The sequence below is a fragment of the Dufourea novaeangliae genome, unplaced genomic scaffold (assembly GCF_001272555.1).
Source record: "Dufourea novaeangliae isolate 0120121106 unplaced genomic scaffold, ASM127255v1 scaffold60, whole genome shotgun sequence".
NCBI classification, from domain to species: Eukaryota; Metazoa; Arthropoda; class Insecta; order Hymenoptera; family Halictidae; genus Dufourea; species Dufourea novaeangliae.
In genome coordinates this window covers 2,301,506-2,316,319 of record NW_015373935.1, presented here as the reverse complement: position 1 = coordinate 2,316,319, position 14,814 = coordinate 2,301,506, and the positions used below count along the sequence as shown (strand labels likewise).

Here is a 14,814-nt window from a genome sequence, read left to right as displayed (position 1 = left end):
ATACTGAGGTCTTTTAATACATTATATACCGGTTGTTGTGTAATAGGTTCAGTAGATCCGACCATCAGCAGCAAAGGAACTATTATTGAACAGTTATATCCTAGTAGAAAATGAAGTTTATGGGAAGTAGTAAAAACTCTAATAGAAGAACGTAACAATTGTTTCTGTAACCCTGATCTAACGGTAATATTAATAGGTTATCTATCAATAGGCACTGAAATTTGAAAGCGTATTAATAGGCTTTCGGTCAATAAAATTGTAATAGCAAATTGTTATCGAGCAGACGAAGATAGTACGCAATTATGAAAGGATGTATCGTTTAACCCATTATGGTCGCAACGTATTTTTACTATTCCATTTTAATCTATGTATGAATATTGTATAATTGAACAAAATTTCAATACGTCGATTTTATGATTTTAACATTTGAGTAATATTAACATTATATTTACGTATGCGATGCAGATGGAATATTACGAAATATTTATAAGATGCCTTCAAAAGTTATGTACAAGCAAACGTGAGGTAATTCTACGTGAAAAAATATGTCGAAAATATAGAATAATATTTTTTTCATATGGGTCTTCTTTTTCGAGAAAATCAACATTAAACGTTCATCTGAAACGCGTGTATTCGGCCGTTTGGTAAGTAGTAACGGAATGCCATGAACAGACGTGTTAGCCAAGCCCTATTCCCCAAAAGTAACGAGGTTTTTACTTTACTTAGGAACTTGGAGAACTTTTAATAATGAGTACAAATTCTTCTTGGATTCAAATTTCTTTGTACTAGTCACATTTTTGAACAATCTAATTATAAATTGTCTTAAAAAAAAGATTTTCCATGGAAGTAGATCAACCTGGATGAAAATTCTTTTTCCAGCAAGTTACAAATGTCTTAATCCCATGTAATACCGATTTTTCGATGACTACAATGAATTGCATTGAAAAAACAACATTATACAACAACGTGACTATAACAATTTTTAAATAAATTAAATCATTTAAAGAACGCCGCCTGTGTGTCGATGCTTTCTTTAGCCATCACCATAAACGTGTGATTAATATCTTTTAGAGTGTTTCATTGTAGTCGGAGATTGACTCCAATTGTGTATTATTCTTACTATAGAGGACTTAACATGATAAAACGACTCTGATACGTTGTTCGTTATTGTAATCGAAACTAATCGTGGCGTCTTTGATTGCATTAAGTGTCGCCTAACACGATTCACGTCTTGTTCCGTTTGTAATCCGTTTGCTTGATCCATCATGTACGAACTTTATAATTTCAATTTTCTCGAAATTTCATTTTAACGATAAATTTTCACCGTGACTCTACGCCGTGACACGTGCAATAATTTGTATTTGCTAAATAAAATAGTGTTAACAGAACAATTCAGTAGTAGAAGATCGATTAAGGATTTTTACATTTCGCTGGTCAAATGTAACCCAAAGATTATTTCCTAAAACATCGAATCATCTGTATCAAATTTCACGACAATCCTGGGAATACTCCTCGATTCAAGGAAAAACGAAATTTTATTTAATTTTTTTAATTTTTTTTTCATCTGTATCAAATTTCACGACAATCCTGGGAATACTCCTCGATTCAAGGAAAAACGAAATTTTTAGAAACTTCGTGGTTAGGCACTATTGGTATCGGAACAGGACCCTATTAGCGTGTCTGTTCATTACTTGCCGTTTCTACTTACAACTTAATCGTGACAGATTCGTCACGAAATACACCTTCGTTCATATAATAACTATTAAGACACCCGGTCTATATATAGAGAAAATGTAACGATGTAAAAATGATATATTCTGGACAGCATTTATTATGTTCTACTTCAACAAATGATATCCACCTTTAAGCCCTCCTCCCTCAAAACATATTCATTCAAAACTTTCAATAATTTATACAGTTTCCCAATGTTTCGCAAGCATTGCAGCTAGCTTCATCAGGGGGTCGAAAGACCCAGGCATTATACGGACAGGTTCCCAGGTGCAACATTGACTTTTTTAATAAAGTTTAGCACATCGATAGACCTTGGAATTCTCAAGTCAATGATGTTTATTTCAGTTACCTCCGGCCATTATTTTACGAAATATTTCATGTTCAGTGCCAAGAAGTCTTCGAGCACTCATCAAGGATTGCCTGTACTTATTACAATTCACTTCATATTTAATGAATGCTCTCGATATTTCTGGACGGGAGTGTACCTATTGTACTGCCCTTGTTTCCAACGCGTCGGTAGGCAGGAATAATAATTGTTACCCATGGTTAAAGTCTTGCTGGAGGAGCCCCAAGGCTTCCCTCCGTCTGCAAGTCATATTTCCGTCACGTGACCGTTACGAGCGCGTCGATTCGGTTCCAGGCGTGTTGCTTCGGAACTGTTCCCAGCGGACTCAGCCGGCAGCAGCAGCAGCACGTGTTGCTTCGTGGCTACCATGTGTGCGTGGCTCCCTGGGATCTCTGATCTCTCGTGGAAAGCACGTTCTCGGGCACCCACCAACGAAATATCTCAGCGGGTGACGAGAGAGACGCGTAAACGCATGCGTATATAGTATATACATACGTAGACGCGTTCCTCCTGCCCCGTGGGGCTTAGCGTGGGCCCGAGACCTTGTCTATTTATAGATGCGCGCGCACGTGATACGAGCCGCGACGCGACTACACGCTGCTCGCGCCACAACGCAGGTACAGACACTACCGCACCACCACTCATAAGTATTAGGACATCTGGTCTGTAACAGAAAAAGAAGTGTGATATTTCGGAAAAATTATGTACAGTAAATCCTTGATGAGTGCTCGACGGCTCCTCCGCATTGACAGGGAGATGTCACCAGGTGTAACGCTGGCCTTTTAATGATGTTTAACAGGACATCTGGTCTGTATCGAAAAAAGAAGGGTGATATTTCGGAAAAATTATGTACAGTAAATCCTTGATGAGTGCTCGACGGTTCCTCCGCATTGACAAGGAGATGTCACCGGGTGTAACGCTGGCCTTTTAATGATGTTTAACAGGACATCTGGTCTGTATCGAAAAAAGAAGGGTGATATTTCGGAAAAATTATGTACAGTAAATCCTTGATGAGTGCTCGACGGTTCCTCCGCATTGACAAGGAGATGTCACCGGGTGTAACGCTGGCCTTTTAATGATGTTTAACAGGACATCTGGTCTGTATCGAAAAAAGAAGGGTGATATTTCGGAAAAATTATGTACAGTAAATCCTTGATCAGTGCTCGACGGTTCCTCCGCATTGACAAGGAAATGTCACCAGGTGTAACGCTGGCCTTTTAATGATGTTTAACAGGACATCTGGTCTGTAACGAAAAAAGAAGGGCGATATTTCGGAAAAATTATGTACAGTAAATCCTTGATGAGTGCTCGACGGCTCCTCCGCATTGACAAGGAGATGTCACCAGGTGTAACGCTTGCCTTTTAATGATGTTTAATAGAGTTTGAAATTCTGAAAGCAACGATAATTGTTTCAGAGGTATATGGCCATTAGTTTATGAAATATTCAATGTTCAGTGCCGAGGAGCCTTCATCGAGGATTTCCTATACATCGTACGCCACTTTCATTACTTTATTATACAGCACAAACAGTGTCCATCGTGGTTCAATTATCCTCTGTAATAAAATTTGAGCCGTTCGGAGACCAAAGTGAGTAACTCCACTTTTTGAATTTTTTCAGAATTTAGGCAGAACAAAATTCAGACCTTTAAATCGTTATTTTAAAATTACATAATTTAATATTTATTTTAAAGTCGAAAGATGGATATCGAACAGACCTAAGTTTTTTGCACCTTATTTTATTTTTTTTTTTTTTATTTTTGGAGGGAGAACTTTAATTTGTCAATTGAAAACTTGGAGATCTACTTCGCTGCCTAAAACTAATATTTATTTAGATAAACAGGAATCCTTCCAAGGTCATCTTGAAGGTCGTTTTAAGGTGATCGACGTTTTTTTTTAATATCGTGTGTATTGTTGTACTAATTGTTGGAGATAGAACTGTGAGTAAGATTGAGCAAAAGTCGTATTGAGACCTTGGGTATATATTGTTCCGATGATTCATGCCGCGAGAACCATAAGAAGCGTACGTACAAACGGTAGGGAATATTCGAGGCCTACGTACACTCCCGTTCATAAATACTAGGACACTCGTTGGATATGCAGTAAATATTACAAATTATTACGAAATTGTTGAAAGTCTTAAATGAATATTGCTTGAGGGATACTAACCGCAAATGCTACTGTGGAGTAATAAGCGTCACCTGAAATATATAATTTTTACGAAAAATTTTCTTCATGTAGTGTTCTTTATGTGTTACTGTACAGATTGCTGTATATCGATTCTGTTCGCCCATGTTCGTATATTGAAGCGTGCCGTAAATCGACACGCCTCAATTATGCCGCTAAGTAATTCCAGACTTCGTTGCAAGGCTGTGCCTCCTAGTGCACGAGTTATCCAATATAGATTGACGCTCGAACACACCATGAGAAAACTGTTATTGATCCCTTTAAATTTCTTAAATGTCGTTTAATTCCGTGCGAAAATCCTCGAAGCATTGATTTAATTCCGGTTACCAAGTGAATCGAGTCTCTGTACGAGGAACCTTGAAATTATTCACGATTTCAGTACCTAGTTCTTCTTGTGTAGGTGGATTAGAACCACATTTGTGATTGGTAACAAGAAATCTCGTTTTTAGAAGTACAGTAAATGTTCGATTAATGCTCGAAACTCGGAACTGCTTTGGAACAGTTATCGTAGAGGGGACACTATTTCTGTAACACTGACTAGCAAACTCGACTTCTACTAGGGGAAAAAGTGGCGTAAGAGAAAGGCCTCCTAACACTTGGTAAATTTATTTCAAGTACTATAAATAATAAAGTGTTAAATTGGATGTTAATTTGGCATAAATTTCAATAATTCCCGAGACCACGTGACAGAAGGCCTTGTTCCTAGACTGCTTTTTCCCCTAGCAGAAGCCGAGTTTGCTTCTGAGGGTACCTTGTGCATTCAACCGATCGATTGATCGGTTCCAAAATTATTTTCCTAGATGATGGTGTCTTCTTTCCTTTCGAATATTCAATGAACAAATGTACCCTTTAATTACGACAGTGATATAAGGGAAAAACTGAAACTAGAAATCGAACTTATCGCTTTATTTGGTGTCACATCACGACTTACATTAATTTATGTGACGCCACTTTCATAATCACTGACACAAATTGAAATGCAAGCAAATCATTGACACAATCTTTATCGATCTCCAGTGCGTTAACCTCTTAAGTGATACTAACACATATGTAACACGTGAATCGCTGTCTTTCAGAGCTTCCACGTTTTCTCGCGACCTTTATCAGCCCGTACCAATGATTAGAAGACTACTTTCATCCTTCAAGTCACAATGACCGCAACTCAAGCATTCCGTGAGGGACACACACCCCCCTGGTTCAAGTTTTCTCGATGATTCGCGTATCACGGGACACTAGAGCGTAACCCGCAAGCGATATCGTCGCTGGAGGAACGTCGTAATAATTGATCAAGTTTGCCAGGCGGGATAAGAGAGGGGGATCCGCTTATAGCTACTCGGTCCGACGACGACGGCGGCTGGTGGCGGCGCTTGTTGAACTATGGAAACCGTTTCAGCCGCCACGGCCTACTTCGGCCAACTTGTTATTTTTAGCATTAGGGTCACAATGGCGTGCAACCGGCCACCACCAGCGCACGCCACACTTCCTTCATTTCCTTCCTTCCTACGATCGCGCAGATCTCCTCAGCAACTAACCGCCTGAAACCTTAGGGACAGGGGGGAGTACCATTTTTTCGAAGAAAAAAGGAAAAGAAACACTATTTTTGCGTGTGTGTCGGTCCCACTTCTCTCACTCGAGGATGACAGTTATTCGATAATTGGGATCCAAGTGAATCGCCGTCTCTGTCCCGTAAATTTCACCCCCTAACCGCTCGCGGCTGCTTCTTGAATTCCTTCTTGTCCGCTTTGGACGTTTTATCCTTACGTCGGGAATATCGTGTTCGAGCCAACCTTTTTGTTCTACGTTTCTATTTTTGAGCGTTTTCGAGGAGGGAAAAATACGCACGATTCCGCTGCGATCTGTTGTGGTTTCAATGGAGGATTTTTTTTGCAGGGAAATTGCAGGGCCTTTTTTCTCAGATACATCAATAATGGGCAATTTTTTTTTTAGGGAACATATGTACTAAATGGATACTAATAAGGAGTTTACTATATTTTGTCAAATTGACAAAAATGCTAGTTACGCCAATGTTCGTACAGAAAATATTTATAAAAATTCGTCGAATATTTCGCAGATTTCCATCATCCTATTAGTGTCTTCGGATACTTCTGGATGATAGTGTATATGCTAATAACATTCCACCCGCAAGCAGCGAGTTTCCCTTCTTTATTCTAACGGAAGATGAACCTGTTCCCTGTTGCAGAGTTATCGAAAGATCGCCCGACAAGTCAGCACACCGGACAGCGCACCTGCAGGCTTGGGCAGTCCACAGACGGGTATAGGGGGACTGCAACAGCACCAGCAACAGACGCAACAACAAACCCAACAAACGATCCATCAACCGGATCCCATGCAGCAGTCCAAGGACAATCTGAATCCCGCGGCGAACCAGCAAACCGGCGCCCTAAGGAACGGAAATCCGCCGCCTCCTGTCGTTTCTATGGTGAGTCTTCTTCTTCTTCCACTTCCTCCAACCTTTCATCAGGATCCCCTCTGCGTGAGATTCACTTGCATATTGATTTATTTGGAGTTACGTAACGCTGCTTACGATCGTTATCCCCCTGGAGCTGCTGATGATTTACAACCGTCGCCGTTTCTTGGCAGAATTTTCGTTCTCTCATAAATGATCGGGTTAATCTATTGTCTGCGACAGACATATCCTTCTTTGTCTTTCATCATTTCCGTCTTTGTCATAGACAAATCTACGGAAAAATATATCCACTAAAATATTTCCTATGGATTATAAAAAAAGATGCATCACTTTGTTCCACTCTGACAATTAAAACAACGTCCTGAAGTCGAATCTTGAAAATACAAATTTTTTATTTAAAGTTCGAAATAAGGTTTCTTTTTATTTCTTTTTATATCAAGGGTTAAAACAAAGTCGAATTTTGGTGAATCTAAGGATAGTGGCACCTATTTCAGATCACGCCTCTCACATCCCTGACAATAAATAAAAAAATTTCATTTAAATTTCGAAATAAGATTTGGTCACAGAGATTCAAAACCCTCAGAAAAATCGCAGTGATTCTGTTGCATTCGGTCGTTGCGCCTGGCACGAGCTCAACTCGAGTTGAAAATCCTTTATGGGATTACAAGCGTCTTGGCCCCCAAGGATTGCATCGATCCCCACGGCCTCCTCCAACTCCTTCTACCTCGGCCCGGTAGTAGTAATCTCTCCGGCCGGTGTATCGGCATGTAACACCACGTAGCACACTTCAGGGAATAAACAGCTCTCCCCGTCTCGACGTCGACGACTCCTTCCCTCCGTTTCGTGTACACACCCGATGTTAAACCCGGGGCCAAAGGACCTTGACCTAGACACCCCGTTCCTCGGCTCATTACTTCAATCTGTCTTCACCCTGCAAGGAAACACGCCTTGCTGCTTGCTTCGCCCGTTCCAGCGTGTCTCGAATACCTCGTGTGGACGATTAACCGGTTACAAATATTGCCAGGTGTTCGATGCAGCAATAAATGATTCACAATTTTTGTTTCTTTGTAGCGTGAAATATTATTGAATTAAAAGTGTCTTTCCTCTAATATAAATTAAACAGGATCGATCATTGATCTTCTATGAAAACGAATACTTATTGATAAACCCAATGGTATGATGCAGGAAATCCTCTGTTGCAAGTTTTTCCAGGAAATCCTCTGTTGCGAGGATTCCACCAGTAAAACCCACGACGGCGCAAAGAAAAATTGACCATCCACAAAAACAAAAAGATTCCTCCCCGTTCACCATTTAACCCAGCTTCAACAAGGATCATCAGACGTATTCGAGCTCTTTCTCTCTCTCCCTCTTTTGTCGCGAAAGAGAAATCTCGAACCGAGGGAGACGAGCCAGGTTGCCACAGCAGCAGGCTTGGTCGTCCAGAGGGAGGAAGGAGGAATGCGGTTCTCCACGTTCGTTTTCGTCCGTGTGCATCCCGTCCCTCCGGGCGCGAGGTTACTGGGCAAACCAGTCTGTGCGCGAGCCACGACGTGTGTTTCCCGCGCGGAACACAGAGAGGATAATCCCGCGGCAGTGAAGCCGCCAAGCGGGTCCCAACGCGGCTCACTCTCCGCGCAGAATATCTCTCTCTCTCCGTTCGCGACTATCGTGGGGGCTACCGCCGTCCCAAGGTCACCTCGTTGAACCCTTGAATTCAATCCGCGAACGGGCCAGCCTTGGCGAAATTTACTGCCCCATTAACGGACGAACGCCTCGTCGTTTATTGGGAAAGGAGGAGGGGAGAAACACGGTTGGGGAATGGAACGTTCACTTGGCATTCGAGGGTTTAACTTGGGGACTTCTCCATCTGTAGGCTTCTTGGCCGGTTTCAGGAATAATTACGTACTCCTTTTTGGGTATTCTAGCCCAGGTGTAGTTGGACAACGACGATTTTTCAAGCATGATTGTTTTTATTCTGTCGATTCTCGATTTTTCGGCATAAGTACTTATGAGGGAGGCACGATAGTGTCCCCCTCTGATTTTGATGAAACTTCGTATGTTTGTTAAGCAGTCAAAAATAAGGGATACGTATTTTTTTTATCGGTTGAGACGCGACTTTAAGGGGTGAAACCACCCCTCGAAGTTTCGATCCGAAATTTTTTTGTTATAAACAAATCATATTTTGGACAATTTTTTAGCACCATATTATTCTACATAAAAAACCGCAAACCTCGTCCATTAAAAGTTTTCATGTATTTCCTCTGGTTTTCAAGATAGTACTTTCAAAGTTGCTTTTCCTAAATTTAAAGTTTGACAAACAAAAGTTAAGTAGTAGTTTCTAAATATTTTTAGAACACCTGAAGTTGTACATTTCCAACCCTCCCACCAGCAACGTGTGAACAGAGTTCAAGAAACGAAAGATTCTAGGTTTATAATAGAATCTCAAGGGTAGCAAAGTTCTTGGGTGCCTGATCTTTCGTATCCTCGGATTAATGTCTCGAGATTAACGCCCCTCGATTCGACGATGTATGTACATTTCCTGCACGTCTCTCCTCGCATTATATTCCAAGGCAGACGTGACTATTACAATATTTCCATTAGCCACGGACGCGGTAGACGGATCGCTAAGGTGGCTTATGCCGCTCGGCCAGCCCCGTAAATTTTACGGCCTGGTTCTGGCGTTCTTTCGCGTGCTTCGCACACACATACAGTCGCAAGGAATTATCATATAGATGGGCTTTGAACAGCTGACCGGGTTAGAATGGTCATCGCAATCAGACGCTTAGGACTCTTCGTCGGTTGAGAAGATGGGACACGTACAACCAAAGAATTCCGATCAAAGCGAACGACGCCTTGTGCCTTTTGGTGGCTAATTCTGATCCGTTAACTTTTTCGTAGCTCAACTAGAGCACGAGACAGATTATTAAAGGAAGAATACCAACATTCCTTTTCATTCAGTTCCTCGTGTTTGGACTGTTAGGGTCCCCTGGCTATCCAAACTCAGCAACCAATTTCTTTCTCTCACCCCGTACACTTTCGTATCCAACATCTCGACGTCAGATCTCGTGTCCCCTTTGATGTTCCCCTAAATGCCCGCGCTTTTGAAGCCACCCGACAAGAAGGACTGGGTAGTCCATCCCCTAGAAGTTTCAAATTAACATCGTACCGATATTATCAAAAACTACTTGGACCTCCTCTCGATTCCACGAGCCCAAGATCCAACATAGTAACCCCTTTGTCTCCGAGTCCACAATTCTAGGCCCACCCTCCTCAGCAGCTACCTCTCTCCGGCTCAGCAATCAAAGGCTCGCAATCATTTTCATATCCGATACAATCTCTACGCTCCTTAAACCGCTCATTAAAAGGGGATAAAGGTAGTATTCTCAAAGTGTTGTCCTTTTTTTCGATCCCTAGTAGATAATAATTCCAACGACCTATAGTACAGGGTCAATCGATAACGGATTAACAGAAAGAAAAAAATCAATTTTTTTAATATATTATCTATCTAAACAAATCATGCTTTGAAAAAATTATTTATCATCCATCCCTCATTTTCCCAAGTTAATGTGTCCTTCGGTGTCAAACTGACACAGTGGTGAGAAATTAATATAACGAAGAGATAAATAGTTGAATTTGCAAAAGTCTAAAATAAAAGTCACGAAGGCTCACTTAAAATTTACCTACACATGACAGAATAACACCATTTCTTAGGAGAAAAATGTGTCGAATTGACACAAGGGACGAATGGAGGTCAATAAAGATACGATTGGTCGTTTATAAGAAAATTGGACGTCCAAAGATTTACCCGTTTCGTCCCACTGTGGGGCGGGCTGTGCCACCCTTGTTCCACCCGGCCCGTCATTCTCCGCCTTCGTCGGCCACCCTCTTTGCTCCTCTTGATACTGCTCCCTTTTCCTAACTCCACCCCTCTCGTTCTCTCTCCCGCGCGCTGCTCCACGGACGTTTCGTCTCACCCTCTCTGTCTCTGTCTCTCTCCCCTTTCTCGTGCCGCCGGGGCCGGTGGTGGTTCCTGTTCCTGCGGGTATTGATTCGCGTTGGCGGCCGGTCACCGCCCCCATAGTCGCTGTCTGCTGGTAGTCTACCCTTGCCCCCGACGTTATGCTGTTATTTCGGCGGCCGAGATCTCATCGCAGCCGTACCCTTGTCACGAGGGAAAAATCCCGCGGAAAACTATCCGATACCGACACCACGGGCAGGGCGGCGACCGCACAGTGCTCTCGGATCACCACAGGGTAAGAACTACCACCGCCACAACCCTCTTGGTCTCTTTTTGTTTTCTTTTCATGGGGATTTAATACGTACTTTGTTCCCCATCTCTAGTTTCCTTTGTTTTGTCTGTATTCTGGGGAGAATTTTTATATTTTCTTGCACCGTTTACTTGGACCGTGGTATACGTTTATTGTTATTCTTTCGAGAGGTATCTGCACGGTAGACTGGGTTTTATTGGGTACGATTGCGTGGACGGAGATGAAATGGTTGTTGGGTCGTTGGTAATGTCGTTGTGCTCTTTTGGAATTTCGGGGTTGTTTAATTTGGTGTCTTATTCTCCTTTATAATTTCAATATTGTTTATGCGAATCATTTGGTAAATTGATTCAGCGTGTTTGGAGTTTATCATGTAGGCATTTTCCATACCTTCAGACATTCGTGGTCACGATTATGATTAATAGTAGTAGGGGAAGGTTGCCGAATTTGGACCGATACTGTAATTCGTCGTGTGTAAGCAATTTCCGCCGTATAATTGACAATATATGTATCATAGACGCAATTTCATTAACTAACTTAGCATATACAAGGAAGGCTTTAAAGGTATGAACCATTGGGAAAATACCCACAATAAATCTTCGATGAGCGTTCGAAGGCTCCTCGGCACTGAACATTAAATATTTCATAAACTAATGGCCATATCCGGCTGAAACAACCACCATTGGCTTCAGAATTCCACGTTCTATCACAGTGTGCTAAACCTCATTAAAAAGTCAGCGTTACACCTAGGGATCTCTTTGTCAATGCCGAGGAGCCTTCGAACACTTATCTATGATTTACTGTACATACCATTAGCTCCAAACACGCCAATTCAATTTACGAAATGTTTCCTATAAACAAATTGTAAATTATAACCAGGAACAATTCGTATTTTTTTTTATCGACTGAGACGCGACTTTAAGGGGTGAAACCACCCCTCGAAGTTCCGACACGAAAGTACTATCTCGAAAACCAAAGGAGATACATGAAAACCTCTAATGGACGAGGTTTGCGATTCTTTATGTAGAATAATATGGTGCTAACAAATTGTCCAAAATATAATTTGCTTATAACAAAAAAATTTCGGATCGAAACTTCGAGGGGTGGTTTCACCCCTTAAAGTCGCGTCTCAGCCAATGAAAAAAAATACGTATCCTTTATTTTTGACTGCTTAACAGACGTACGAAGTTTCATCAAAATCGAGTGGCTTTTTAGAATTATTGCAAGCAAGTTCTCGGTTGAAGTTTCGTAATATTCGGGGATTTTCGTGTCGTTCGCGGGACACCGGCGAGCGTTAATCACTCGTAGCGAGCGGGCGCGTTAAACGAGGCTATCGGCCCGCGTAAACGTGGTCAATCCCCCTCCCTCTTTCCCCCGTCCCCTACCCTGCACACCCTCGATACGGTAATTGGCAATATCGTCGCCGATAAAGGAATCAGCGTTACGGGACGCGGCGTGGCCCTGCTGCGCGTCATTATGCAGTAAACCGAAACCACGAAACGCCACGCGACGCCATGCCGGTCTGGTTGCTCGTCCGCCAATTGCGTTCGACCGCGAAACACATGTGCGGTTTTCGCTTGTCGAGATTGCGAGGTATCCGACTTTCCTGTTTTTGCGTTCGTCGATGGTTCTTGAAATTTAAATTAACTCTTTAGAGTTAGGTGGGTTAAAAACTGTCCCACCTTTTGCTTAGCTTTTTATGCATGTTGGGATATATTTTAACCCACCTCGAAAAGTTGAAGTTACTCATAGTCATACAGTAATATATTATTTTTATATAATTTTCTTTGATATTAAAAAAAATTGTGTGCAATTAGGGTTTTTATTTTCTTTAAAATCGTGTGCCTCAAAGAATTAAACGAACGGAGTAAATAAATAAATCGTATCGAAATTCTTGTGCGGGCATTAATCTCGATCTCACCTGGAGTGAACCAATTCAACGGAGGAGGAGAGGAGAGGGTGCTGTGAAAAAAAACACGAATGGTGTATCGCGCGCTTGCTTTGTGTCCCGTGTATTTTTCTCTCTTTTTTTCTTCGCCTTGCTTTCCTCCTCTGCCCCCCACCATCCCCTTTTTTTTTCACCCTCCACGGAATCGGCTCGCTTCGCATTGTTTTCACCCCGAATGCGAACAGCCGTGAATAAAATCGCGTCGTTCAGATCTAGATAGCGCGGTCCACCGTTTTCTACGGTATATCGCCCCTCCCCCCTCCCCCAGCTTGCCGATCCCCCCACCACCGACGATTTAAGCGCGACCAGAGAGCCCACGTATAAATCCTCCGTGTCTCTGGTTCTCGCGAGGAAACGATGGGGGACGATAAAATCGTTGGGAAATTATTATTGTCAAGTATGGGATGGGAGGCAAAAACGTTTCGGAGAATCGGAACCGTCGCGCGTACCTGCTCCGATCGATAACAAGGAGAATCGTTTTTGTGGGATCGTTTTAACAAGGTGTTCGAATTGGATAATCGGAATGTTTTTGCTGCTATTGTTAAAAATACTGCTCCTCACAAATGATTCCCAACTTACCCAGCATTACCATAATTATCGTATTTTTGTGAAATAATTAACAAACAAATCTTCCACCTTTTTTTTTGTGTGCTATATTGTACACCCGTTCAGCTCTGAACCAAATGTATTAAAATTACGAATATACATTTTGTTTTACCTAAATTCTACTTCAAATAGCAAATGCAACTTTTTTTATTACGAGTATACTCGACATAAACGTCGAAAGCATGTGAATAAAATTGGTATGTTTCAAAATCTTCGATTGCCCGAGTTAAATAATCGTATCGATCGCCATAGATCGAACACAACCGAAAACAGTTGAACCACACGTTCCCTCGCTAGTTTGCTCACGGATACCCAGTGTGTACAGGGTTGGTTGATCCAGATGGGGTGGGAATCGTGGAGTGGGATGCTTGGTACATCGCATTTGATAAATGAATTTTCGCTACGCGCACGAGTACGCACACGCTCAACCAGCGCGCGATCATCCGCGCATCATGGAATGGTTAATGAAATAAACGTATCGATGCGGGACTGATTGCTGCGGCTAATTCGTCTATAAATTTGCAACCCCCTCAGTTTTAGCGGACACAGTGACGCGCGAGCGCGCCTTGAAATCAATTTCTGGCTCGATTTTCGAAGCGGTTTGACGTGGCTGCCGCAAAATTTGAATAATTAATAAGTGCAAAAATTCTGTAATAAATCTGACAGATAGTATTTATTAGGGTACGTGTTGGAGATTTTTTTGCGATTTTTTAATTGAGTATCCTAGTTGCGAAAAATCAAGAATGATGAAAAATATTTTAGACAACTATAAAATGGTATATTCCAAGTCCAAATCGGTATAAGAGCACTTTTGACCCCCTTATCCTCCTATACCCTTTAGTTAAAAATTTAACAGAACATTCTGAAAGCTTCAACATTCGATTGCTACCAAAAAATCGCAAGGTCTGCGATAGGATCATTGAAAAAAAGAACGTTATAAAAATTTCCCATTAACACGAGCCTTTCAACACTAATCGAGGATTTACTGTGCATACGTTTTATAGTACAACTGATCGTACAACCTAGGACGCTCCGACTATCTAAACGACAGTTGAGACGTTAGCAGCCCAGTCGTATAACTCGCAGGCTGAAAATCTGTTCTAATCGTCTTGTACAGCTCCCTGTGCAACTTGTCGTACAAGTCGTATCTTCTATGGGGGCGTTTAACCGTCTGAAAAAAAAAGAATTGGGTCGAGAGTGGACCAGGGAGTAGGACTAGTAGGTGATCCGGGGTCGAGAAACTCCGTTGGGAGGGGGAACCCCCAAAGTGGCCGTGAATCGGTGTTTGTGGTCGAGAGGTTGATAG

At 42.0% G+C, this 14,814-nt stretch overlaps 1 protein-coding gene across 3 annotated transcripts in view; it reads left to right on the top strand.

The window, feature by feature from the left end:
* LOC107185337 (DNA N6-methyl adenine demethylase-like) overlaps positions 1-14,814 on the top strand; it is a 169,440-nt gene that overhangs the window by 133,597 nt on the left and 21,029 nt on the right. For all 3 annotated transcript variants that reach the window (XM_015572998.1, XM_015573000.1, XM_015572999.1), the window contains one exon: positions 6,462-6,701. In XM_015572998.1, coding sequence (XP_015428484.1) covers positions 6,462-6,701 — 240 coding nt within the window. The remainder of the gene's footprint in view (positions 1-6,461; positions 6,702-14,814) is intronic.